At 42.7% G+C, this 27,172-nt stretch overlaps 1 protein-coding gene across 4 annotated transcripts; it reads left to right on the top strand.

The window, feature by feature from the left end:
- The first annotated feature begins 563 nt into the window (after positions 1–563).
- Positions 564–27,172, top strand: REST (RE1 silencing transcription factor). Of its 4 annotated transcripts, none has more exons than XM_025385199.1 (4): positions 564–895; positions 3,308–4,214; positions 11,424–11,507; positions 21,186–27,172. In XM_025385199.1, the coding sequence occupies exons 2-4, from the start codon at positions 3,317–3,319 to the stop codon at positions 23,489–23,491; spliced, it is 3,288 nt and encodes a 1,095-aa protein (XP_025240984.1). In that variant the 5' UTR covers positions 564–895; positions 3,308–3,316; the 3' UTR covers positions 23,492–27,172. The 4 variants fall into 4 exon arrangements, with proteins under 4 accessions (XP_025240984.1, XP_025240988.1, XP_025240985.1 ...); XM_025385203.1 differs by lacking the exon at positions 564–895 and adding an exon at positions 1,593–1,721; XM_025385200.1 differs by lacking the exon at positions 564–895 and adding an exon at positions 1,789–2,267.

The raw sequence follows: 27,172 nt of genomic DNA, 5'->3' as shown, positions 1-27,172 counted from the left end.
ATAACCTCCTTCCCGAAACGTCTTCTCATGTCTTCCAAACCGACTACATTCCCCCTCCGGAAGTTTGAAATTTGGAAGGCTTTTTTTTTTTTTTTTTTTTACCGCAAATGCTTAAAACGAAACTTAATTAGTCAAGGATAGCTATGGGTGGAGACTTGAAAAGATCTGAAGGGTATCTTGGAGCGCTTTATACTTGAGAGGCCGGTGACAATAGCTCTAAAGAGACCAGTCAAAGCCTGCGGATTCTTCTTTTAACAGCTCTATTCTCATGCATGCACGCCAGGGCTGGGGGGAACTTTTGTTGTTTGTTTGTAAAAGAAATCGAGAAAGGGAGTGGGGCCCGCCTCTTTTCTGACCTAAGGGCAGGAGTGAGGGGCAGCGAGGATTACGGGCGGCTCCCCCTAGACGCGCCCCCAGGCGGGCTGGAGACTGGGGCACTCCCTGCTTGGTCGGGGGGCGGGGCGCGCCTAGCGGCCACGCGCGCGGGCGTCGGAGGGGGCGTGTCTCGGGGGCGCGCGCGGGCGTCGGAGGGGGCGTGTCCCGCGGGCGGCGGCGGCGGCGGCGGCGGCGACGCGGACTGGGTGCGCGGCGCAGCGTCCTGTGTTGGAATGTGCGGCTCCCGCGAGCTCGCGGCGCAGCAGCGGAGCGAGCGCCGCCGAGGCCCGGGGCCCCAGACCCCGGCGGCGGCGGCGGCAGCCGAGACGGCAGGGCGAGGCCCGGAGGTCTGAGCACCCTCTGTAGCCCCCCTCTTTGGCCTTCTTGGTCCTCGACGGCCCCAGCACCCAACTTTTCCACCCTCCCCCACCCCTCCCCCGAAACTCCAGCAACAAAGAAAAGTAGTAGGAGAAGGAGCGGCGACTTGGGGTCGCCCGCCCCTCCTCCCCGAGGAAGGCCGGTAAGTGCGGCGCGGGGCTGGGGGCTCGGTCAGGGTTGGGGGAGGGCCGGCCGGGTGGCGGCGGTGGCGGGAGGGGGAGGGCGCGGAAGGACTAGGAGCCAGGCGCTGTCCAGGGCTGATTTGCAGATACTGTGGCTCCGGCGGCGGCGGCCGCGCCGGGCGGGGGCTGGCGGCCGAGCAGGATCGGGTTACACAGCCGCCGCCCGGGGGCTGGGGGCGTTTGTTGGGAGCGGCGCGTCGCCTGGACCCCCTCCCCACTGGAGGCCGAGACGCCGCCTCCGCGCTGACCGGACGCTCCTCCGAGTCGGGTCCTCTGAGACCAAGGAGCGGAGCTGCTCGGGCCCCTAGTCCTGAAACTTCCTCTGCTTCCTCCTCCTGCCCCCGGGTCCCACCGCAGCCCCGCGCCGGCCCGCGGCCCTCCTGGTCCCCTCCCCCAGGGCTTCTCCCTGTCGCCGGAAGGCGCCGTTGAGTGCGGCCGGGCGGGTTGAGTCAGCCCCGGAGCCCGGGCGGTTCCGCCAGCGGGGCTGGACAGCGATTTCTGCGCTTCGGCCGCCCGGCGCCGCTGGTCCCAGCGTCCGGCTACCCGACCGCTGGAGCTGGCGGGGCTGGGGCGCGCGTCCTGCCTGGCGCCGTGGGGGAGTGAAGTTCGCAAACTTCCGGGGCGCGGGGGCGGCGGCTGGCCCGCGTGGGGGCCCTCTCCGGTGCTCGGAGTCCGACGCCTCGCGAGGGCGCCCGCGGAGCCTCCCCGGCCCTGGGCGTTGGGCGAGTCCCGGGGCGGTCGGAGGGGCCCGGGGGAGGTCGGAGAAGCCCGGACGCCGGCTGCGCGGTAACTTTCCGTTCTTTCTCGGGACGGGGGCCCTAGGGCTGGGGAGGGGGCTGCCTGGACTCCAGGAGGACTCGGTCCGGCCAAACAGCGTCCCGAGCTTGCTCCCTTCCCCCGTTTTAGTGTTGGAGAGCGCAGGAAAAGGCTCGGGACGAGTGTCAGGGCGACTCCCGCGAGTTGGTGTGTAAATATGTGCAGTGAGCGGGCCGAGGCGAGAGGAAGCGAGAGCGCCCGAGTTTGCAAAGAGCTGCTTTGTGTTTGGTATTTTGAGAAAATGGCCGAATGCCTATTTCAGTTAGGAATGCCGCAGCCGAGGCAGGCGCTGGTGGCAGCAGCACGGAGGAATTCGTGCGGCATGTTGGGCTTTCGGGCTGTGCTTGGACGGTCTTCCTAACAATCGTTAAAATTCCATTTGGGGTGGCAGTTAGGGGGTAGGGAGCGATTAGAAAAGTCGATGTTGGGCCAAATTGCCGAGTAGCTTGGGCTGTTCAGCCCCAGGACAGCCTTCGCCCTGTTTTCTGTGATGGCATTTGCTTCCAACTTTTGTTGGTACGTAGAACTAAACCGGTTTGTGTTTATACACTTGGATGAGGCGGATTACTTTTTGTATTTTCGGTTTAACTTTATTTTCTTAGAACTTGTTACTTCTTTTAATTTGCAAGTGAACACTTCGTTTGAGAATGGCACCTTTTAGATTGAGAAGTAACGTAGCATTTAGAAAGCCCAACTTGTTTTCAAGAAGGTGATCTTGTAATGGCTTCCACTAGGCAAGTAGGCCAAGTCAAGCACAATGCAAGAAAGTTGCTGATTGTCGAGTTGAGTTCCACGATGATTTTATTCGTATTGAAAAGCTTGGAATTCAGTGTTGTGGAACTTCAGCCTGCAGAAAAATAAGCTTATTAATTTTTATTTGTGAAGTTTTGAATAAATCAAACTTCCTTTTTCACAAGAAAAGGGGTCCATAATGTTTTTCCTTTTAAGCCTGTGGAGTTGTCGAAAAATTAAGGGACTGACTGGTAGTGGTAGTTTTTCACAGTAGTTTATTCTTTTGGAGTTAGTTGAGTTCATGCGAAATCCAATTAAGTTGAACAATTATTGCAGGCTTCTACTTTCCAGATGTGTTTGTGTACTTAATAAATGCACTGAATGGCTTGTGGATTTCTGGGCTTTCTGATTCAGACCATTGAACTGTTGAAGGGGGGAAAAGTTGGGAGGACAATAATTTACTAATGTTTTGAATTTTTGGAGTAATTTTAACAGTAAAAATGAAGGTTACTTTTTATCCCCACCAGAACAATTAAAAGTGCTTGAGGGACCACATGCCAGTGGCTGGATGGTGAATGAGTTAAGTCAAACAATTGGTAGAAGTGTTTTCTAGGGATAGTAGACTTTTTTTTTGATTGCCGTAAAGACTATTGGGAATTAACTGCTGTTTTAAAGATTTGTTTTTAATAGGTGATGAAGTTTACTGAGTTATAAAGATCATATTGGAAAATTTTTAAGTTATGAAGATTTACAGTGATGTGGTTTTAAGCCAGTAACAGCAGTGTTTAAACTGGTGCTCTTGTTTTGTTTTGTTTTTAATTCAGAATACAGTTATGGCCACCCAGGTAATGGGGCAGTCTTCTGGAGGAGGAGGGCTGTTTACCAGCAGTGGCAACATTGGAATGGCCTTGCCTAACGACATGTATGACTTGCATGACCTTTCCAAAGCTGAACTGGCCGCACCTCAGCTTATTATGCTGGCAAACGTAGCCTTAACTGGGGAAGTAAATGGCAGCTGCTGTGATTACCTGGTCGGTGAAGAAAGACAGATGGCAGAATTGATGCCTGTTGGGGATAACAACTTTTCAGATAGTGAAGAAGGAGAAGGACTTGAAGAGTCTGCTGAAATAAAAGGTGAACCTCATGGACTGGAAAACATGGAACTGAGAAGTTTGGAACTCAGCGTTGTAGAACCTCAGCCTGTATTTGAGGCATCAGGTGCTCCAGAGATTTACAGCTCAAATAAAGATCTTTCTCCTGAAACACCTGGAGCAGAGGACAAAGGCAAGAGCTCGAAGACCAAACCCTTTCGCTGTAAGCCATGCCAGTATGAAGCAGAATCTGAAGAACAGTTTGTGCATCACATCAGAGTTCACAGTGCTAAGAAATTTTTTGTGGAAGAGAGTGCGGAGAAGCAGGCAAAAGCCAGGGAATCTGGCTCTTCCACTGCAGAAGAGGGAGATTTCTCCAAGGGCCCCATTCGCTGTGACCGCTGCGGCTACAATACCAATCGATACGATCACTATACTGCACACCTGAAACACCACACCAGAGCTGGGGATAATGAGCGAGTCTACAAGTGCATCATTTGTACATACACAACAGTGAGCGAGTATCACTGGAGGAAACATTTAAGAAACCATTTTCCAAGGAAAGTGTACACATGTGGAAAATGCAACTATTTTTCAGACAGAAAAAACAATTATGTTCAGCATGTTAGAACTCATACAGGTAAGGGAAGCTTTCTAGTCCATAAGTTCAGTTCTCTTTTCTGATTGTTACTTGAGTGGTTAAGTAGTGCTTGAGAAAAAGGACTCTGGTTCAAATCCAGGTTCCATTTTTGCTATCTTTGTGACCTTGCACAAGTTGTTTAACCTCTTTGTTCAGAAATTTCTCCATGGAGTAACAATATCTGGGATGGGAGGATTATGTGAAGTTACATGTAAAGCACAGAATGTTACCTGGGAGAAACAGCCAAGAGATCTTACCATGCTCTTCCTAAAGTACATATCCTAACTTGGGATTTACCTTCAGCAAATTAGACTGGCCGTGCATGGTGGCTCATGCCTGTAATTCCATCACTTCAGGAGGCCAAGGTGGAAGGACTGCCTGAGCCCAGAAGTTCTAGACTAGTCTGGGAAACATGGAAAGACCCCCGTCTCAAAAAGAAAACAGAAAAAAAAAGTTTCTATATTTATTTCTGTGACAGTGAACACATTTAAGATGCAGTATAGTTTCTGAAAGGAATTGAGGGCTTATATAAAAAGGAAAACTCAGTGATTAACCTTGCATATCTCCACTTAACAAAAGCCTCAAACTTGGAAACATTTGACTTATAGCATTGAGTTCCTAAATGGAACAACTTGTCTTTGTCTACAAAAAAGAAATGTGAGAAGATAGTTTTTAAAACATGGGTGGGATTATCACCAATTGAAACTATTTTCCTATGAAAGCAAACACATGTAGAAAATGTATTTTTCAGACAATTGTGTTTAGTGTGTTTGAACTCATACTAAGCGCAACTGTATAAAAAAAGTTGAAACTGTTTTTTTTTTTTTTTTTTGAGACGGAGTCTGGCTCTGTCGCCCAGGCTGGAATGCAGTGGCACGATCTCGGCTCAGTGTAACCTCTGCCTCAGGGTTCAAGCGATTCTCCTGCCTCCACCTCCCTGGCTCAGCCTCCCAAGTAGCTGGGATTACAGGCGCCCACCACTGTGTCTGGCTAATTTTTTTTTTTTGGACACGGAGTGTCATTCTGTTCCCCAGGCTGGAGTGCAATGGCATGGTCTTGGCTCACTGCAACCTCTGTCTCCCAGGTTCAAGCAGTTCTCATGCCTCAGCCTCCCGAGTAGCTGGGATTGTAGGTGCCCACCACCATGCCTAGCTAAGTTTTTGTATTTTTAGTAGAGACAGGGTTTCACCACGTTGACCAGGCTGATCTCAAACTCCTGACCTCGTGATCCACCCACCGCAGCCTCCCAAAGTGCTGGGATGACAGGTGTGAGCCACCGCACCTGGCCAATTTTTTTTTTTTTTTTGAGATAGCTTTACTTCGTCACCCATCCTGGAGTGCAGTGGTGTGATCACTGCTCACTGCACCCTCGACCTCCTGGACTCAAGTGACCCTCTTGCCTCAGTCCCCCAAGTAGCTGGGACCACAGATGCATGCCACCACACCTGGCTAATATTTGTATTTTTTGTAGATACAGGGTTTCTGCCATGCTGCCCAGGTTGGTCTCTAACTCCTGAACTCAAGTAATCTGCCCTCAGTCTCCCAAAGTGCTGGGATTATGGGTGTGAGCCACCATATCCAGCCGACTTAATTTTTAAAAATTTATTTTATTTAGTTATTTTTTACATCCCAAAGACTTGAAACTATTAAGTGGTAGGCTTAAACAATAAAACTTGCAGGTGAGATTCCATTACAAGAATGACCTCTGTTACAAGATTGCTAGGCCCCAGCAGATGGGTGGCTCATGTGTCAAATGCTTTAAAATTTAGTCCAGTAAAAGAATTTGTAGTCCCTTTGGAATTCGTCATAACCTGTGATTGTCTCCATGCTTTGAAATCGTTTGATTTCAGAAGTAAAGGTCAAGCATTATAAAAATATGTAGAGTAGGAAATGAAAGTTACTTGGGGATACAACCCCATTAATCACTTGACAGTTTGAATTAGACAAATTGTTAGACTAAACCAGCCTCACCTACAATATCTTAAATCCCAGCCATCATGTATACTAAACTCATAAATAAGTACATCATATTCATTTAGCTGGAATTACACAGGTGGCTTCCATCATGTCCGGCTAATTTTTGTATTTTCAGTAGAGATGTGGTTTCCCATGTTGCCCAGGCTAGTCTTGAACTCCTGACCTGAGGTGATCTGCCCACCTCAGCCTAATGAAGTGCTGGGATTGCAGGCATGAGCCACCATGCCTGGTTTATTTGGTCTTAATGCTTATTTTTCCCCGGTATTACCTTCATTCTGATTCTTTTTTTGTGTGTGTGTGACAGTTTTACTCTTGTTACCCAGGCTGGAGTGCAGTGGCGCAATCTTGGCTCACTGCAACCTCCGCCTCCCAGGTACAAGCAGTTCTCCTGCCTCAGCCTCCTGAGTAGCTGGGATTCCAGGCATGTGCCACCACACCTGACTAATTTTGTATTTTTATTAGAGATGGTGTTTCTCCATGTTGGTCAGGCTGGTCTCAAACTCCCAGCCTCAAGTGATATGCCCGCCGCGGCCTCCCAAAGATTACAGGCATGAGCCACCGTGTCCATCCAGTTTTTTATGTATGTATATATGTGTGTGTGTGTGTGTGTGTGTATGTGTGTGTGTATATATATATATATATTTTTTTTTAGACGGAGTCTTGCTCTGTTGCTCGGGCTGGAGTGCAATGGCGCGATCTCGGCTCACTGCAACCTCCGCCTCCCAGGCTTAAGTAATTCTCCTGCCTCAGCCTCCCGAGTAGCTGGGATTACAGGCGCGTTCCATCACGCCCAGCTAATTTTTAAAAAATTTTTTAATAGAGACAGGATTTCACTGTGTTGGCCAGGCTGGTCTCAGACTCCTGACCTTGTGATCAGCCCGCCTCGGCCTCTCAGGGTGCTGGAATTACAAGCGTGAGCCACTGAACCTGGCCTTTTTTTACATTTTAAAACAATTGGGTGATGTATAGATTGAAGGTTAATATTTTGACTATGTAAATTCCGAAAGTATCTCTTGTATTAAATGGATAGTTCTGAAAATTATGGAAAATAAATTCATCTGGTGCGGAAGAGTAGAAAAGACAGGAATCACTTAAATTGATAGTGTTCAGGAATTACTTCTCATTTCCACTTGTAAGTAGCCCAGTTTTCTGATTGACTTAATGGGCTTAATTGTGTTTCTTGTGCCCAGTGTTAGGTGCTGTCTTCTTTTCTGTGCTAATCTTCAGAACAATCCATTGAGGAAAATAGCATCTGTGATGATAGTTCATGTTTGCAGAGGGGAAAACTTCAGATTTAAAAGCCTGAAGTGATGTTCCCAAGGTCATATACAAGTATCACATTTAAAGCCTTCCACGATGGCTCACATCTGTAATCCTAGCACTTTGGGAGGCTGAGGCAGGAGAATCGCTTAAACCTGGGAGGTGGAGGTTGCAGTGAGTCGAGATTGCGCATCTGCACTCCAGCCTGGGCGACAGAATGAGACTCTGTCTCAAAGAAAACCAAAAACAAAAGTAGCATTTAAAGTTCAGCAATCTCCACTCACTGCAGCCTCCACCAAAACCAGGGGAGGTTGGGAGCTGGGGATTACTTTCATTCAGGTTGACCTCTTTAGTTTAGTGGTTTTGTTATTTAACTAGTTCACAAAATCTACTTTTAAAGAAAACCTTTTTGCCTGTATGTGTAACTGAAAAATCTGTAGGTAACTAAGCTTTCTAGAGGAGAGTTATGCCTAGTTTGTGGAATTACACAGATAAAGTCATCTGTGGTAAAGAATTTAAAAGCAGGCTGGATGAGGTGGCTCATGCCTATAATCCCAGTGCCTTGGGAGGCAGGCAGATCACCTGAGGTTGGGAATTCAAGACTAGCCTGGTTGGCATGGTGAAACCCTGTCTCTACTAAAAATACGAGAAGTCCCAGCTTCTTGGGAGACTGAGGCAGGAGAATCGCTTGAACCCGAGAGGCAGAGGTTGCAGTGAGCCAAGATCGTGCCACTGCACTCCAGCCTGGGCGACAGAACGAGACTCTGTCTCAAAAAATAATAAAACAAAAGAATTTAAAAGTAAATTATTTTTGATTCTTCAAGTTTATCTGCAATGGTATTTAATTTTTTCCAACTTCATTGAGATACAATTTACATATACAGTTCACTATAGATTGGCCTATTCTGAATATTTCATATAAGTGGCATCATAATATGCAATCTGAATAATGCTGCTATGAATATTCATGTTTAAGTGTTGTGTGGACATATGTTTTTGCTTCTTTTGGATGTATACCTAAGAGTGAGATTGTGGGGCAGTATAGTAGCAACATTTTGGGTAACTGCCAAACTGTTTTCCAAATTAGCCATGCCATTTTACAGTCCCACCAGCAATGTGTGAGGGTTCCAATTTCAGCACATTCTCAGCAATAATATTGTTAACATCTGTCTTTGTGATTACAGCTATCCTAGTGGGTATGAAGTCTTCATCTCATGTGGTTTTGATTTGCGTTTCCCTCACAGCTAATGATAATGTTCATCTTTTTATGTGTTTATTGGCTATTTGTATATCCCTTTTTTACAGAATTCCATTAATGTAAAACTATCTTGATTGTTCCAGGTCATAAGGTAGGCATTTTGTTGCTACCAGCTCTTTACAGCTAATACATAGCTACCAGCGAATTATAGAAGAATAGTTACTAGGAACACATTTCCCACCTATCACCATTCTTTTTGTTGTTGTTGTTTGTTTTTTGTTTTGAGACAGGGTCTCGCTCTGTTGCCCTGTGTGGAGTGCAGTGGCATGATCACGGCTCACTGAAGCCTCGACCTTCTGGGCTCAAACGATCCGCCTGCCTCCCGAAGTGCTGGGATTACAGGCATGAGCCACCATGCCTGGCCTATTCTTGTTTTCTGTGTACCACCTTTTCCTTATTTTATTAGACACATTTGTTTCTGTCTTAGACAAAATTGATAGCTGACATTTATTGAGGGCTTTACTATGTGCCAGACACAGTGTTAAATGCTCTGCGTGTATTATTTAAACTTTTGCAATTACAGGGAATGAAGATTCTGTTAGTTTTACAGATGGGGAAACGGGGTGTTTTAGTAACTTTACCAAGGTCATAATTATCTTGTGTCTGGAGACTATATTAAAACAAATTGTACACCTTTTTTTAAAAGCTTGTTTTGCTGGGTGTGGTGGCTCACGCCTGTAATTCCTGCACTTTGGGAGGCCGAGACGGGTGGATCACGAGGTCAGGAGATCGAGCCCATCCTGGCTAACAAGGTGAAACCCTGTCTCTGCTAAAAATACAAAAAAAATTAGCCGGGCATGGTGGCAGGCGCCTGTAGTCCCAGCTGCTCAGGAGGCTGAGGCAGGAGAATGGTGTGAACCCAGGAGGCGGAGCTTGCAGTGAGCTGAGATCTCGCCACTGCACTCTAGCATAGACAACAGAGGGAGACTCCGTCTCAAAAAAAAACAAAAAAACCTTGTTTTGTTGTTGATAGCCGTGTCTAAAAAGAATATACATGTCCTACCTTTGAGTCTTAAAATTATTCAGTATTAAATCACTGGCTTCTAGTCTTCAGTCCCTGTAACTTTTGTAATTTGTTTTAAAAATTGGTAACTGGTTGGGCATGGTGGCTTATGCCTGTAATCCCAGCACTCTGGGAGGCCAAGACAGGTAGATTGCTTAAGCCCAGGGGTAAGAGACCAGTCTGGGCAACATGGCAAAACCTGGTCTCTACCAAAAAAAAAAAAATTATCTGGGCTTGGTTGCCACACCTATGGTCCCAGCTACTTAGGAGGCTGAAGTGGGAGGATCTGTTGAGCCCGGGAGGTCCAGGCTGCAGGAGCTATGTTCACGCCACCGCACTCCAGTCTGGGCGACAGAGTGAGACCCTGTCTCATAAAAAACAATAAAAAGAAAATTGATGATCTTCTCTTATGTTTTTCTTTTTAACTTACTGTTTTTTATTTATTTTTACTTTTAGAGACAGGATCTCTCTCTATACTCGAGGCTGGAGTATAGTGGTGCCATCATAGCTCACTGCAACCTCAAACTCTGGGCTCAAGTGATCATCCTGCCTCAGCCTCCCAAGTGAGACTATGGGGTCTCACTTTCACCCAGGCTGGAGCACAGTGGTACAATCATGACTCACACTAGCCTCGTCCTTCCTGGGCTCAAGCAATCCTCCCATCTCATTCCTCCCAAGTAGCGGGGACCACAGGCATGCGCCACCACACCTAGCTAATTTTTCTGTTTTTTGTAGAGAGGAGGTCTTGCTATGTTGCCCAGGCTAGTCTTGAACTCCTGGGCTCAAGTGATTGACCTGTCTTGGCCTCCCAAAGTGTTGGGGTTACAGTTGGGGGCCTCAATCCCCATGCTCAGCCCAGGCTTTTTTTTTTTATTTTTTATTTTTAATGAGATGAGGTCTCACTCACTGCAACCTCCACCTCCCGGGGTCAAGCGATTCTCCTGACTCACTCAGCCTCCTGAGTAGCTGGGACAATAATCACTGTGCCCGGCTAATTTTTTTTTTTTTGTATTTTTAGTAGAGATGGGGTTTAATTATGTTGGCCAGGCTGGTCTTGAACTCCTGACCTCGTGATCTGTTAGCCTCGGCCTCCCAAAGTGCTGGGATTTCAGGCATGAGCCACCGTGCCCAGCCCCAGGCTAGTTTTTTAAAATAAATTTTTAGAAATGGGGTATTGCTGTATTGCCCAGTCTGGTCTGGAACTCTACCACTTGAAAATTTTTAGCATAAAGCAGTTACATTCTCACTCAAAAGTATTGTTGTTTTAAGCTAACACTTTCAAATGGTAGCAGATTCGTCATTTACAAGTTAAAAAAAAAACAGTGTTAATAGCATCAGACAGTTGGGGTAGACTTTTTTAAAAGGTGAATCTTATATAACAAAAATATGCTTTGTACCTTATAAAGATAGTTTTTCACTTCTCACTACTTAATGTATTAACATGCAGTATCACTGTGAAAATTCAGAGGGCTTTGAGAATTCAGAAAGTCAATGTTTTTTTTGTCAGCAAAGCCAAAATAATGTAGTCATAGTTTCTGAAATAAATAACTTACATTTTAAATACATGATAAATTGATCTTTTTGCCAGAAATAGGAAAAAAGAAATTCTTGTTAAAATGTGCTGAGCACTGAATATTGTTGCATTGTTAGTAAGAATTGTATTTGGCTTATTTTGTGACATTTAAACACTCTTCATTATTGAAATTTGCAGGAGAACGCCCATATAAATGTGAACTTTGTCCTTACTCAAGTTCTCAGAAGACTCATCTAACTAGACATATGCGTACTCATTCAGGTTGGTAAGAAATGGGAACTTTCCTATCATTTTCAGTCAACGACCATTTTAGGGAAGTTCTTTTAAGGGCTTGTAACCGAGTCGTTTATTTATTATTTATTTTTAATATAATTTAGAAGTCAGAATTTGAAAATCAATGTTCTGTCAATCTGAGGACATGGAATCCAAAGGTGGACCTCCTGAAAATGAAATTTTTTTGTACACTTTTTCTGGGAGGAGGGGCCTTAATTCTCATCAAATCTTTGAAGTGTTCCGTGACTCCAACAAAAGTTAAACTAATGTACACCAAGGCTGATTGATCCTTTAACCCCTACTTCTCACATTTCTCCTAACAGTATAAAGCTGAGACTCACAATATGTGGTTGACAAGTGTCAGGGATTCCTTTTTAGCTTCTCAGGTCCTGAAATTTAGGTTTGTTCTGTTTCAAGGTTTGGTAGAGCTTTTGAGGACTGACTGCAAAATCTTAGCTTGAAAAAGAAAATGACAATCTAGGATGCCAATTTATTAAGCTATAGTAAGAGTGTAGGACCGTGACATGAGAGATTCGTCCACTGTAGGGACTGAAACAATCACCATCACCGCTCAGAGTTAGTCCCCATTGGCCAGCACTGTGGCTCAAGTCTGTAATCCCAGCACTTTGGGAGGTCAAGGTGGGCAGATCACCTGAGGGTGGGAGTTCGAGACCACCCTGACCAACATGGAGAAATCTTATCTCTACTAAAAATACAAAATTAGCCAGGCATGGTGGTGCATGCCTGTAATCCCAGCTACTCAGGAGGCTGAGGCAGGAGAATTGCTTGAACCTTGGGAGGCAGAGGTTGCGGTGAGCCAAGATCATGCCATTAAGAGCAAAACTCCATCTCAATAAAGAAGTCCCTATTAAAGTATGTAAGTGGCCAAGTTAAAAAGTAATGTTAGCATCGGTGATCTTGCTTGAATGGTAGCCCTGATTGACTCTTGGTGAACTACCACTTTTACTTTTTATTTTTTATTTTTTGGAGACAGTCTTGCTCTGTTGCCTAGGCTGGAGTGCAGTGGTGTGATCTCAGTTCACCACAACCTCTGCCTCCAGGTTCAAGCGATTCTCCTGCCTCAGCCTCCTGAGTAGCTGGGATTACAGGCGCACATCACCACGCCCGATTAATTCTTGTATTTTTAGTGGAGATGGGGTTTCACCATGTTGGTCAGGCTGGTCTCGAACTCCTGACCTCATGATCTGCCCACCTTGGCCTCCCAAAGTACTGGGATTACAGGCATGAGCCATCTTGCCTGGCCGAACTACCACTTCTGATTAGAATACAGATTTAGAAAGTATATCCCTGTGGGAAAAGTATCTTCAATCTTGCTGTTACAAAAGCCTATGTAGGCCTGTCCCCTTTAAGTTAGTAATTACCTTACCTTAGATGTGTGCTATTCAGCTGAGTAGCCATTAGCCACATTAAGCTTTTGAAGCAGTAGTAGTTTAAACTGATACTTATATATGTACTTACCAGATTTTTTGTTGTTGTTGAGACAGAGTCTTACTCTGTCCCCCAGACTGGAGTGCAGTGGCATAGATTTCAGCTCACTGCAACCTCTGCCTTCCGGGTTCAAGCAATTCTCATGCCTCAGCCTCCCCAGTAGCTGGGATTACAAGCAGGTGCCACCATGCCCAGCTAATTTTTGTAATTTGTCTTGAACTCCTGGCCTAAAGTGATCTGCCCATCTTGGCCTCCCAAAGTGCTAGGATTACAGGTGTGAGCCACTGTGCCCGGCCACAGATTTCAAACAGTATGAAGAAAAGACTATCTTTCTCTGAAGCAGGTTAGAGAAAAAATAAAGAATGTTAAATATTTATTTTTCAAGTTGATCATATGGCAAAACTGTTATATACATTGGCTTTAAAAAGTAATAAAATTAATTTTACCTGTTTCCTTTTTACGTTTGTAGTATGACTACTAGAAAATTTAAGATTACATGTGTGATATGCATTATCTTTCTACTGGACATTGCTGCCATGAGTTAGTAACAAGACTTGATAATCAGACTTGATTATATTGCAGATTCTGATTTATTTGAACAGCTATGAAGGTGTCCTATAGTATGCTTGCTAGCCTTTCTTGACCTTACATGGTTGTCACACTAATGTACTTTGAGTGTTTTTTTCCCCTAAACCTCTAAGCCATTGAGTGGTGCCACTTAACCAGAAACCTGGTTTTATTATTTTTGGGTGTTTTTTTGGTTTCATTCTCTGATGGTAACGTGGATGCAATCTCAGACTTTGGCATCATGTCCTGTTGATAGTTGTACTCTAGCTTTTTAGTGAAATATTTGAGTTTTGTAGTAGCAGTAATATTACTTTTTTTTTCTGAGATGGAGTTTCGCTCTTGTTGCCCAGGCTGGAGTACAATGGTGTGATCGCAGCTCACTGCAACCTCTGTCTCCTGGGTTCAAGTGATTCTCCTGCCTCAGCCTCCCAAGTAACTGGGATTACAGGCATGCGCCACCACACCTGGCTAATTTTGTATTTTTAGTAGAGATGGGGTTTTACCATGTTGGCCAGCGTGGTCTCAAACTCCTGATGTCAGGTGATCCGCCTGCCTCAGCCTCCCAACGTGCTGGGATTACAGGTGTGAGCCACTGCTCCTGGCCAAGAGCTTTATATTAGTGTTAACTAGTTTTAGTCTTCATAACTGTTTTATGTTGCATGAGTTCTATTATCCCCATTTTACAGACCTTTTTTCCTGTAGAATGTCCTTCCTTCTGGATATGTCCACTTGTTTTTTCATGGTGTCATTTAGCTTTTCTTCTGTCCCTTATATTGTAAACTAAATTTAATTATTGTAAATTAAATTTAAATGCTTGATAATCTTTCTCACAAATGATAAGCCTCATTTAAAGTCACATGTGGTTGATCCATTAATATAATGTTAGGTCACTGTATTTAGAATGACTACATACTTTTATCCTTTTGTTCAATTAGTAATACTTTGTCTTGTCACTGTTTAAATGTTTATGATGTTTTATACCAGTTGATAATCTTTGCCTGAAACCATTGTATTTGGGTTTGCAAAATGTTTTGAGTTTTGCCTGCTATATTTTAAAAATGATTTTTAGCATTTGTTGTTAACAGTATAGCAAGTATTTTAATGGTATCTTAAAAACTAGTAGTAGCCACTAGCTATTGTATGTATGCTGGGTACTAAAAACAAGTAGTTGCTGTCTCCAATCTTAGTACTAAGAAGATACTGAGTTTCAGATTACATATTATAGGATACAAGCTCACAAATAAGTAATTTTGTTGTTGTTTTTGGAGTTGGGGACTCTGTTGTGCAGGCTGGAATGCAGTGTTGTGATCATGCCTTACTGCAACTTCAAATGCCTGGGCTCAAGCCATCCTCTTGCCTCAGTCTCTTGAGTAGCTAGGTCTACTGGCACATGCCACCACTTCAGCTAATTGGGGATTATTATTATTTTCAAGACAGTTTCGCTCTTGTCACCCAGCTGGAGTACAATGGCGCGATCTCGGCTCACTGCGACTTCTGTCTCCCGGGTTCAAGCTATAGATTCTTCCTCAGCCTCCTGTGTAGCTGAAATTACAGGTGCCTGCCACCATGCCTGGCTAATTTTTTTTTTTTTTTTTGGAGACAGGGTCTTGCTCTGTCGCCCAGGCTGGAGTGCAATGGCGCGATCTCTGCTCACTGGAAGCTCCACCTCCCGGGTTCACGCCATTCTCCTGCCTCAGCCTCCCGGGTAGCTGGGACTGCAGGTGCCCGTCGCCACGCCCGGCTGATTTTTTTGTATTTTTAGTAGAGATGGTGTTTCACCGTGTTAGCGAGGATGGTCTTGATCTCCTGACCTCGTGATCCGCCTGCCTTGGCCTCCCAAAGTGCTGGGATTACAGACGTGAGCCACCATGCCCGGCCAAATTTTTGTATTTTTAGTAGAGGTGTTGACTAGGCTGGTCTTGAACTCCTGACCTCAGGTGATCCACCCATCTCAGTCTCCCAAAGTGCTGGGATTACAGGCATGAGTCACCGCGTTTGGCTGGGACTATTATTTTTATTTAAATATACTATTCATTTATTGAGACCGAGTCTCACTGTCGCCCAGGCTGGAGTGCAATGGCGCGACCTCGGCTCACTGCAACCTCTGCCTCCTGGGTTCAAGTGATTCTCCTGCCTCTGAGTAGCTGGGACTACAGGCTCGTGCTACCATGCCAGGCTAATTTTTTGTATTTTTAGTAGAGACAAGGTTTCACCATGTTAGCCAGGATGGTCTCAATCTCCTGACCTTGTGATTCGCCCACCTCAGCCTCCCAAAGTGCTGGGATTACAGGGGGGAGCCACTGCGTGCAGCCAATATCCTATTTCTTTTTATGGAGACTGGGTCATTCTGTGTTGCCCAGGCTGGCCTCTAACTCCTGGCCTCAAGCAATTCTCTTGTCTCTTACAGGTATGAATCACTGCCCAGACATACATATTTTTTATTTTTTCTATTGATAACGTTGGTTCCAAGGGACTCTTTTAAATAGCTGGGATTGTTTGAAAGGTATTGTAATGGTTTGAGAGCCTTTGTAGAATAAATTTGAAAAACAATATTTTATTGAGGTATAATTTATAAATTTAAAAATGCACAGATCTTAAGTGTACAGTGCAGTGACTGTGCTTTCACCTATTTGATTATCACTCAAGAACAAGAGATGGAATATTTCTGCTCAGAAACACTTTGCCCTTTCCACTCAGTCTTTCCCCTGGATGATGTTTTGTCTCCTACCAAAGAACACTATAGCATTTTTTGTTTGTTTGTTTGAGATGGGATCTTACTGTCACCTAGGCTGGAGTGCGGTGGGTGCAATTACAGCTGCCTAAACCTCTTGGGCTCAGGTAGTCCTCCCACCTTAACCTTCCAAGTAGCTGGGACTACAGGTGTGCGCTCCATGCCTGTTTTTTTGTTTTTTGTTTTTGTAGAGATGGAGTCTTACTATGTTGCCTAGGCTGGTTTTGAACTCCTGGGCTCAAGCAATTCACCTGCCTCAGCCTGCCAAAGTGCTAGGAATACAGGCATGGGCCACTGTACCTAGTTTTAGAACATTCTTTTATAAAGTGTTCTTGAGATTTATCCATGTTGCATTATTGGACTTCATTTTATTGCTGGTAATGTATGCCCCCATTACTTTTTACTTAAAAATTTTCTTTGCTGGCTGTGCATGGTGGTTCACACCTGTAATCCTAGCGCTTTGGGAAACCAAGGTGGGCGGATTACCTGAGGTCAGGAGTTCAAGACCAGGCTGGCCAACATGGTGGTACCCCATCACTCCTAAAATACAAAAATCAGCCTGGCATGATGGCAGGTGCCTGTAATCCCAGCTGCTCGGGAGGCTGAGATGGGAGAATCACTTGAACCTGGGAGATAGTGGTTGCAGTGAGCCGAGATCGCACCACTGCACTCCTGCCTGGGCGGCTGAGAGAGACTCAGTCTCAAAAAAAATAAAAAATAAAAAAATAAAAGTTTATTTGCCATTCTCTCTAGATTTTTGTTTTGTTTTTATTTTTAATAGAATTAATTCAAAAATTTTTTAAAAATTGAGAGGCTTGTATTTGTGTATTTTTCACTGCAGCTTTGACCTCCTGGGCTCAAATGGTACTCCCACCTCCGCCTCTGGAGTAGGTGGCGCTGTAGGCTTGTGCTACAACATCTGTCTAAGTTTTAAATTTTTTTGTAGACAGGGTCTTACTAGGTTGCCCAGGCTGGTCTCAAACTCCTTAGCTCAAGCAATCTTCCTCACCTCATCCTCCCAAAAGTGCTAGGATTACAGGTGTGAACCACTATGCCTGGCCATTCTTCTAAAAATATTTTTGTTACATATGTATAAATCTTGCAGAACGCTTTCCCTTTTTGTCTTGGCTTACACCTATAAATTCATTTCGGAGGCATAAAACAGACGACTGGCAGATTTATAAAGAAGAGAAGCTGTTACTAGAATTGGGAAAAAGAATTTAAAATTGTTTGTACAGGGCAAAAAGATTAATATTCAGGTAGGTACTAATTAGAAAATCTTGATGAACATGATATAAGCAAGATCTAATGGCAATAAAGTAAAAATTATGGGAGAAAAACAATGGAGAAATAAATCATGCCATCAAATTTTAAACAGAAAATTTCTACATCCTCCCTTTCCGTTCACCATTCCTTAGGTAGACCCTTGTACCTTGATTGATGCTTGCTTGCTGTATAGATCTCCTTATTCATTAGAGTTATAAAACAGTGCTATTTTAATTATAATTATTTTATTATTAGCGTAAATTTGAAGAGGAGAGATAAATTCTACTTACCTATTTAGTCATAATGTAGGAAAGACAGGATACGTAAGAGTCTTCTCATTGATTGATTGATTGATTGATTGAGATGGAGTCTCACCTTGTTGTCCAGGCTGGAGTGCAGTGGTGCAATCTCAGCTCACTGCAACCTCTGCCTCCTGGGTTCAAGCGATTCTCCTGCCTCAGCCTCCCGAGTAGCTGGGATTACAGGCACGTGCCACCATGCCCAGCTAATTTTTTGTGTCTTTAGTAGAGATGGAGTTTCACCATGTTGGCTAGACTGGTCTCGAACTCCTGGTCTCCAACTCTTGACCTCTTGATTCGCCTGCCTTGGTCTTCCAAAGTGCTGGGATTACAGGCGTGAGCCACTGCACCCAGCCTTTTTTATTTTTTTATTTTTTGAGATGGAGTCTCGCTCTGTTGCCAAGGCTGGAGTGCAGTGGTGCAATCTCGGCTCACTGCACCCTCTGCCTCCCAGGTTCAAGGGATTCTCCTGCCTCAACCTCCCAAGTAGCTGGGACTGTAGATGCACATCACTCTGCCTAGCTAATTTTTTTTTGTTTTTACAAAATGCCTCCCAAAATTTTATATTTTTGCAAAAATGCCTCCTAGAGTTCTGGGATTACAGGTGTGACCCACCGTGCCCGGCCAAGTCCGCCCTTTATTTATCCATACTCAGAGTTACCAGTTGGTTCCAAAAGTGAACAATTACAGGTAATTCATTTTGAGTTCTTGCTCTCTGTTTCATGTTAAGGACTTTACATAGATAAGATTATTTATAGCTGACAACACTTAGAGAGTATTTTATAGATGAAATTGAGACTGGGCATGGTGGCTCATGCCTGTAATCCCAGCACTTTGGGAGGCTGAGGAGGGCGGCTCACCTGAGGTCGGGAATTCGAGACCAGCCTGATCAACATGGAGAAACCGCATCTCTACTAAAAATACAAAATTAGCCAGGCTTAGTGGCACATGCCTGTAATCCCAGCTACTAGGGAGGGTGAGGCAGGATAATCGTTTGAACCTGGGAGGCGGAGGTTGTGGTGAGCCGAGATCGCGCCATTACACTCCAGCATGGGCAACAAGAGCGAAACTCCGTCTCAAAAAAAAGAAAAAAAGCAATTGAACTCGAGAGAGGTTTCAGGACTTTGCTCAAAGTCTCAGAGTAAGCAACTTGCAGAGCTCATTGTTTTATCTCCCAGTCTAGCTCTATCTAGAAGAAGTTCTTAGGCCTTATGCTACCTATCTTTCTATGTTCTATGTCCATATATGTTAAGAAAATGTTTGTCTTCATTTAAATCATTCACTGGAGAGGACAGTATAGAACCAGGTTTAGAGTAATGTAGCATGTTGTAGAAACTTGCATATTTATAAATCTGTTAGTAGACCAACATGGAGAAGAATTGTCCAGTCAGCTGAATATCCAATTTGACTACCTGGATAAGGTGATTATTTTATCACCAGGCATTTTCTAATCATGTAAAACTTAACATCTACATGGTTTTACCTAATGTCTGAGTTTTGTTTTATGAAAAGTTTTAGTAAGATTTGATATGAATTTGAGAATGTTTAAGATGAATTTTCATAAATGTCAATTTCCGTTTTTCTACTATGCATTCCATTGGACCAGTGGGGTATGGATACCATTTGGTAATATTTACTAGAGTGTGATCTAGATGGGTATGTATTCAGGTAGAATGTATTACTCTTATGCCTTTAATTTGGGGGTGGGGGTGGTTCTGGTTTTGTATGTATCAGTGATTGTGATTTTATTTTACATACCATATCTATTTGTGTGCCACTTCTCATTACCTAGTTCCTTTATGTATTTTATAGAAAGAGGAGGGGAGGAAATCAGGAAAGTTTTCTGAATAATTACCTTGGCTTGTATTTTTGCTTTAAAATAGCAATGCTAGCACAGGAAGTTTGCTAAGTGAAAATTTACTCAGCTCTTGCCATGATGGACAGAAGGATTAAATTTCAAGAAGAAGCCTTTGCTCAGGCTAAAGCAGAATTTCAAAACTTTTGCATCTAGGATCTGGGAGTATAGCCCAGAGTGAAAGATATTTTTCTCAAGATTTACCATAAGAAAATTAGGGTGGAGGGAGTACGGGAATTTTATTTTATTTTTATTTATTTTTGAGACGAAATTTCGCTCTGGTTGCCCAGGCTATAGTGCAGTGGAGCGATCTTGGCTCACTGTAACCTCACCTTCTGGGTTCAAGCAATTCTCCTGCTTCAGCCTCCCGAGTAGCTGGGATTACAGGCGTCTGCCACCACACCCGGCTAATTTTTTGTATTTTTAGTAGAAACAGGGTTTCACCGTGTTGACCAGGCTGGTCTTAAACTCCTGACCTCAGGTGATCCACTGCCTTGGCCTCCCAAAGTGCTGGGATTACAGGTGTGAGCCACCATGCCTGGCCGGGAATTTTATTTATAGATTTATTTTTGAGTCAGGGCCTTGCTCTGTTGCCCAGGTTGGAGTACAGTAGCACATTCACAACTCACTGCTACTTCAAATTCCTGGGCTTAAGCAGTCCTCCTGCTTTTGTCTCCCAAGTAGCTGGGACTTCTACAGGTGCACTCCACCATGCCTGGCTAATTTTTTTTTTTAGACAGAGTCTTACTGTCGCCCAGGCTGGAGTGAAGTGGTGCGATCTCAGCTCACTGCAACCTCCGCCTCCTGAGTTAAAGCAATTCTCGTGTCTCAGCCTCCCGATTAGGTGGGATTACTGGTGTGCAGCACCATGTCCAGCTAATTTTTTTTGTATTTTTTAGTAGAGATGGGGTTTCACCATGTTGGCCAGGCTGGTCTCAAACTCCTGGCCAAAAGGTATCCGCCCATCTTGGCCTCCCAAAGTTAATTTTTGTTTTTATTTATTTTGCTCAGGTTGTTCTGTAACTTCTGGGCTCAAGCAGTCCTTCTGCCATGGCCTCCCATAGAGTTGAGATTCTAGTCGTGAGCCACTGCACCTGGCCAGAATTTTATTTTCTACTTCATTAGGCATTTGTTTTAACTAAACACACACAAAAAATTAAAATTGATAATTTTCCCCCAAATTAACATCCAGAGCCCAATTGAACTTTGCCAATAGTTGTGTATGTCTTAAAGAATCTCTGTTCTTTAATAGTACTTGAGGACTCTAACTTGAACTTTTTTGAAGCTTGTGGTTGACTGAGATTTATTCCTCTCTTTTGAGAATCAATGTCAAAGGATAAGAGAAATGTTATACAAATAAATATGGTAAATGTAAGGTGCATGATACAGCATTTTCAATAAATAGTCTTTGTTGTTACTTTACATATACAGTTCCTTATATTTTAATCTTGAATTTGTCTTAATCTATGTCTTCTCTCATACTTTTGATTTGTCTTCAGGTGAGAAGCCATTTAAATGTGATCAGTGCAGTTACGTGGCCTCTAATCAACACGAAGTAACCCGCCATGCAAGACAGGTTCACAATGGGCCTAAACCTCTTAATTGCCCACACTGTGATTACAAAACAGCAGATAGAAGCAACTTCAAAAAACACGTAGAGCTACATGTGAACCCACGGCAGTTCAATTGCCCTGTGTGTGACTATGCAGCTTCCAAGAAGTGTAATCTACAGTATCACTTCAAATCTAAGCATCCTACTTGTCCTAATAAAACAATGGATGTCTCAAAAGTGAAACTAAAGAAAACCAAAAAACGAGAGGTGGACTTGCCTGATATTACCAATGAAAAAACAGAAATAGAACAAACAAAAATAAAAGGGGATGTGGCTGGAAAGAAAAACGAAAAGTCCGTCAAAGCAGAGAAAAGAGATATCTCAAAAGAGAAAAAGCCTTCTAATAATGTGTCAATGATTCAGGTGACTACCAGAACTCGAAAATCAGTAACAGAGACGAAAGAAATGGATGTGCATACAGGAAGCAATTCAGAAAAATTGAGTAAAACTAAGAAAAGCAAAAGGAAGCTGGAAGTTGACACCCATTCTTTACATGATGCTGTGAATGATGAGGAATCTTCAACAAAAAAGAAAAAGAAGGTAGAAAGCAAATCCAAAAATAATAGTCAGGAAGTGCCAAAGGGTGACAGCAAAGTGGAGGAGAATAAAAAGCAAAATACTTCCTTGAAAAAAAGTACAAAGAAGAAAACTCTGAAAAATAAATCAAGTAAGAAAAGCAGTAAGCCTCCTCAGAAGGAACCTGTTGAGAAGGAATCTGCTCAGATGGACCCTCCTCAGGTGGAGCCTGCTCCCACAGAGGCGATTCAGAAGGGACCCGTTCAGGTGGAGCCGCCACCTCCCATAGATCCTGCTCAGATAGAGGGTGCCCAGATACAGCCTGCTCATGACAAGCCTGTTCAGATGGAGGTGGCTCAGGAGGGGCCTGCTCAGAAGGAGCTGCTGCCTCCCCTGGAGCCTGCTCAGATGGCGGGTGCCCAAATGGTACCTGCTCACATGGAGCTGCCTCCTCCCATGGAGACTGCTCAGACGGAGGTTGCCCAAATGGGGCCTGCTCCCGTGGAACCTGCTCAGATGGAGGTTGCCGAGGTAGAACCTGCTCCCATGCAGGTGGTCCAGAAGGAGCCTGTTCAGATGGAGCTGTCTCATCCCATGGAGGTGGTCCAGAAGGAGCCTGTTCAGATCGAGCTGTCTTCTCCCATGGAGGTGGTTCAGAAGGAACCTGTTCAGATAGAGCTGTCTCCTCCCATAGAGGTGGTCCAGAACGAGCCTGTTCAGATGGAGGCATCTCCTCCCATGGGGGTGGTTCAGAAGGAGCCTGATCAGAGGGAGCCACCTCCCAGAGAGCCTCCCCTTCACATGGAGTCGGTTTCCAAAAAGCCTCCTCTCCGAAAAGATAAAAAGGAAAAGTCTAACATGCAGAGTGAAAGGGCACGGAAGGAGCAAGTCCTTATTGAAGTTGGCTTAGTGCCTGTTAAAGATAGCCGGCTTCTAAAGGAAAGTGTAAGCACAGAGGATCTCTCACCACCATCACCACCGCTGCCAAAGGAAAATTTAAGAGAAGAGGCATCAGGAGACCAAAAATTACTCAACATAGGTGAAGGAAATAAAGAAGCCTCTCTTCAGAAAGTAGGAGCAGAAGAGGCAGATGAGAGCCTACCTGGTCTTGCTGCTAATATCAACGAATCTACCAATGTTTCATCCTCTGGACAAAACTTGAATACGCCAGAGGGTGAAACTTTAAATGGTAAACATCAGACTGACACTATGGTTTGTGAAATGAAAATGGACACTGATCAGAACATAAGAGAGAATCTCCCTGGTATAAATTCAACAGTTGAAGAAGCAGTTTCACCAGTGCTTCCCCCTTCAGCAGTAGAAGAACATGAAGCAGTGTCCAAAACTGCACTGGCATCACCTCCTGCTACCATGGCAGTAAATGAGTCTCAGGAAATTGATGAAGATGAAGGCATCCACAGCCATGAAGGAAGTGACCTAAGTGACAACATGTCAGAGGGTAGTGATGATTCTGGATTGCATGGGGCTCGGCCAGTTCCACAAGAATCTAGCAGAAAAAATGCAAAGGAAGGCTTGGCAGTCAAAGCGGCTAAGGGAGATTTTGTTTGTATCTTCTGTGATCGTTCTTTCAGAAAGGGAAAAGATTACAGCAAACACCTCAATCGCCATTTGGTTAATGTGTACTATCTTGAAGAAGCAGCTCAAGGGCAGGAGTAATGAAACTTTGAACAAGGTTTCGGTTCTTAGTTTGTAAGGTATATTACATTTTATATTCATTTATAGTAGCAGACAACCTTTTAAGATTGCTTTAATTAGTATCTGATGTTGATTTTTAAGTGGCATTCTTTTCCTTAGGACTTTTTATGTATACCTGTTTGTTGATTGTTGTATAAATTTTAGCAAATATAAGAGAGTTAGTGTACTAAACCAGCAGATACCTAAATCTGTTAGCTTCTGTGTTTAATTGAAATTAGAAGCCTAAGATGGTATAACAGCATTTTATTGCTTTATCCAGCTACAACTTGTCATTTTTTTCTCCGTGTCTTATCTTCCTGTTTCACTTTAGTTTATTCATTTTTTATTGAGATCTATAAAAAATTGGCTTACTTAATAGCAAATTACTTGAAGAATTTGCCTGCTTTATATAAAGTTAGCACTTTAAGATTTTTTTTTAGAGATAAGACATTTAAATTGAAGAAAATTCTCCCAACAATAGACATTTCTGTCAGTCCAAGTATTTACTTCCTGAGTTTTGATCAATATTTTTTATTTGTGTATGTTAATCATCATAAAAACAGTGATTTTGGTGTGTTTTTTATTTTGGTGCTTTAATGGCTTAAGATGTTGCACATTTTTTTTTCTTTTGGTTTCTGTTTTTGTTTTTTTTGCCTATGCAGTTAAATTTTTCCTAGAAATAGCATTTGTGTTGAACAGTAACACTTTATACATATATATGCATGTTTATTTTGTTCGGCGCTTTGGAGGGATGCTTTTAGAGTTGTTTGCAAAAGGGCAGTTTTCTTTTTCTTTGCTGCAGTTGTCTATTTTGCAGAATAATAGTGTGTGCAAGTTTGTGAGCAAATGAAACATGCAGGTTCAATCCATTGATTTTGATTTTTACATCTTATATCTATGCCAGAATCTGTATTTCATATAACTTATTTATTTTGAGTGGATGTAGTAAATTCACAGCTATCAGTTTTGATTTTGCAATAAATAAACCACTAGGTTCCATATCGAACAAATTTTTATCTCAAATACCAACCATCAGTTTTTTGGTTTTTTTTCCATGTGTTTTGGTACAGCTAATTCCTAATTGTAGAGTGTTAAATGCTTGAGGAAAACCTTTTCTCATAGATGGTTGGTGTCCATATGGCTACTTTACAATAAAGAACTGTAAGTGTTATTTGGAAACTGCAAACCTGGAATTAGGAGACATAATTATTCCTTCATTTATAGAATATCACTTGGGAGATTCCAAAGCCATAGCTATTACGCGGCAAACCTAGGATAAGAGAGGTAGTATGAGTGCTGGTAGACCAGCTGCAACTTTCCTATACAGTGAAAAAGGCTGGTGAAACAAGTACAGTCCAGATTTTTAAAAATCATACTTTCTCAGGGATCTCCACAAACTGGTGGGTGTCCTGGCTGTCTGTGTGATAGCCTCTTTCTACAGGTGAGGCCTCAAATGAATTGCAGCTATCCTAGTGTTCCTATGAGGGCACTTTGTATGAAAAAGGGCATGTACTTCAAAACATTTTTGTAGGTTCTTTGGCCAGTTGCCAAAGTGTATGAAAGAATCCAATAGAGGATTTTTCTTACTGATAGCAGTCATTAATTGCAGTAAAATAAAATATGATCCCATTAGGGAATCTTGAATTCTGACCTCCCATATTCTGTTTTGAAATAACCACTTTATATATCATTTTTTAAAAAATCTGATGATCTCTTTGAGGCAGGTTTCAGATTTTGGCAGTACAACATGAAAGATTAGGAAACGCATTAATAATGTGTGGGTGGAAAGCTTGTTAAAAATCTGAGAGTGAAGTTTGAGTTAAAAGTTGTTTGAACATGGAATTGACTGGGAGGCCAAAGATTTAAAGAAGCAGAAGATTCTTCTCTTAAGACATGAGGAGTAAGTTGTGTGATAATGGTGTGTGTTTTGTGTGCATGAATGGACGTTGTAAATGTTGAATTCTAGGCTCCGACAATCATTGTCAACAGAAGATCAAGCTGCAAATATTTATGTTTTAAAACTTAAATTATAAAGCTAGTTAAGTCTTTCTAACGACTAGTTTTAATGTTCATGGGTACATTTTACCTAAGTTACCGTTTACATTGTATAGAAAAAGATTCATCTTAAGCACAGATTGGTTATTAGGAATTAGTTTAGGGAAGAGGTTTTTTTGTGGATTCTTTCATACTGCAAAGAAAAACCATTTGCCTTTTGGGGAATTCTAATTCTAATCTAGTCTTAAGACTAGAGTGCTAAAAACAAAAACATGAAGGAAATTAAAACCCCTTATTATTAGATTGATTTGTAAAAACATTGTTACTGGAAATTGATTGGACTTGAGGCCTTCTTCCAGAAAATAAGGACTTGATTGTCAGGCCTATATTAGGTTCTGAACCTTAATGCCGTGTATTTGTACTTACTAAAAATTGTTTCAATGAAAAGTACATTAGCAGTATGAACTTCTGGTCTAGGTGGAAGTTCTTCCATTTGAAAAATGTGATATTTGCATGGAACTGTTTGAATATTTTTATTTTCTAGTCCCCCTCCCCCACACTGGATAGAATTTAACCTAGAATTTTCCCTTTGGATAAAAGAACAAAAATTGAACATGTTATTTGTAAATTGATGTTTAGTAATTAGTGATAAACTTGAAATACTAGCGTATATTATAAGCCTCTTAGGTAGTCTTATGAAAATGAATCTCTTAACTATCTTTTGAACCTGTATTCACATTGGTTTTCAAGATATTTTAAGTTATATTTTTTCCTCTTTTCAGAGCTGCTTCTTATTCTGGGGCTACTTTTTTTAAAATTGTGTAATTCACAAGGGGCTGCATTTTTTTTTTTAATAAGACTTATAAGTATGGCTGGATCTTTTGCTCTAGTCTTCTAAGAAGGGCCGTTTTATTTTTTAGAGTCACTTCTAAAGTCATGTGGTAATTAACTTTGGAGACTATTTTGCATATGAGTGCTGATACAAATTAAAACCCAAGTAGACCTCATTGCATGTCACCCTATGAATGTTGACAATGGAAGGAATACCTTGCCTGTAGCATACTGTCACTTCTGGACTGAAAAGCTGAGGAAGAAAGTTAATTTTCTTTTTTACGGAAGTTAGAAAAACTTAACAACTGGTGTTCCTGGTTTCCTGGTTGACCTCAGCAGATGAAGTGAACAGATAGTGTTAATTCAGATTGAAGAAATTATCTGAATCTTGGTTTGTGTAGATTTACAATCTACATGCAATATTAACTAAATCAGTTGGCTTTTACAGTTTCACATGTGTACATAGGTTCCCTCCCAGTCCCTTGCATATCCATTAGTTATTGAACTTTCTAAACTGGCATTGAAACATTACAACAATGTTTTGTTGCACCAATTTTATAAACTTATGCAGTGCAATACGTGTTACTTTTCTGAGGCAAACCAAAGGTAAATTTCTCAAGGTTCTTGCTGCCTTCTTTAGCAGCATTTGATGGAAGATCTTTTATACATTTGTAATAGATAAAAATAAACCAGATTGCAAATCCTTTTTTAAAATCTTAAACCATGTACCAAGTTTTTGGTCCAAATTGTGTAGGATAAGTTAAATTGCATTCTATTAACCAATATGAGTGTATTTCTGTAAGCATAGTTAATGTTGAAATAAAGTTTTAAAAACCA

The sequence above is a fragment of the Theropithecus gelada genome, chromosome 5 (genome assembly GCF_003255815.1).
Source record: "Theropithecus gelada isolate Dixy chromosome 5, Tgel_1.0, whole genome shotgun sequence".
Classification (NCBI taxonomy): domain Eukaryota; kingdom Metazoa; phylum Chordata; class Mammalia; order Primates; family Cercopithecidae; genus Theropithecus; species Theropithecus gelada.
Note: the sequence above shows the minus strand (reverse complement) of the source record. Positions and strands in the feature narration are given on the sequence as shown.

Excerpts from the sequence above, each read along its gene's own strand:
- REST (XM_025385199.1), top strand. The coding sequence starts at position 3,317 with ATGGCCACCCAGGTAATGGGGCAGTCTTCTGGAGGAGGAGGGCTGTTT. Across the intron at positions 4,215-11,423 it reads GCATGTTAGAACTCATACAG|GAGAACGCCCATATAAATGT; the intron begins GTAAGGGAAGCT and ends TGAAATTTGCAG. Across the intron at positions 11,508-21,185 it reads ACATATGCGTACTCATTCAG|GTGAGAAGCCATTTAAATGT; the intron begins GTTGGTAAGAAA and ends ATTTGTCTTCAG.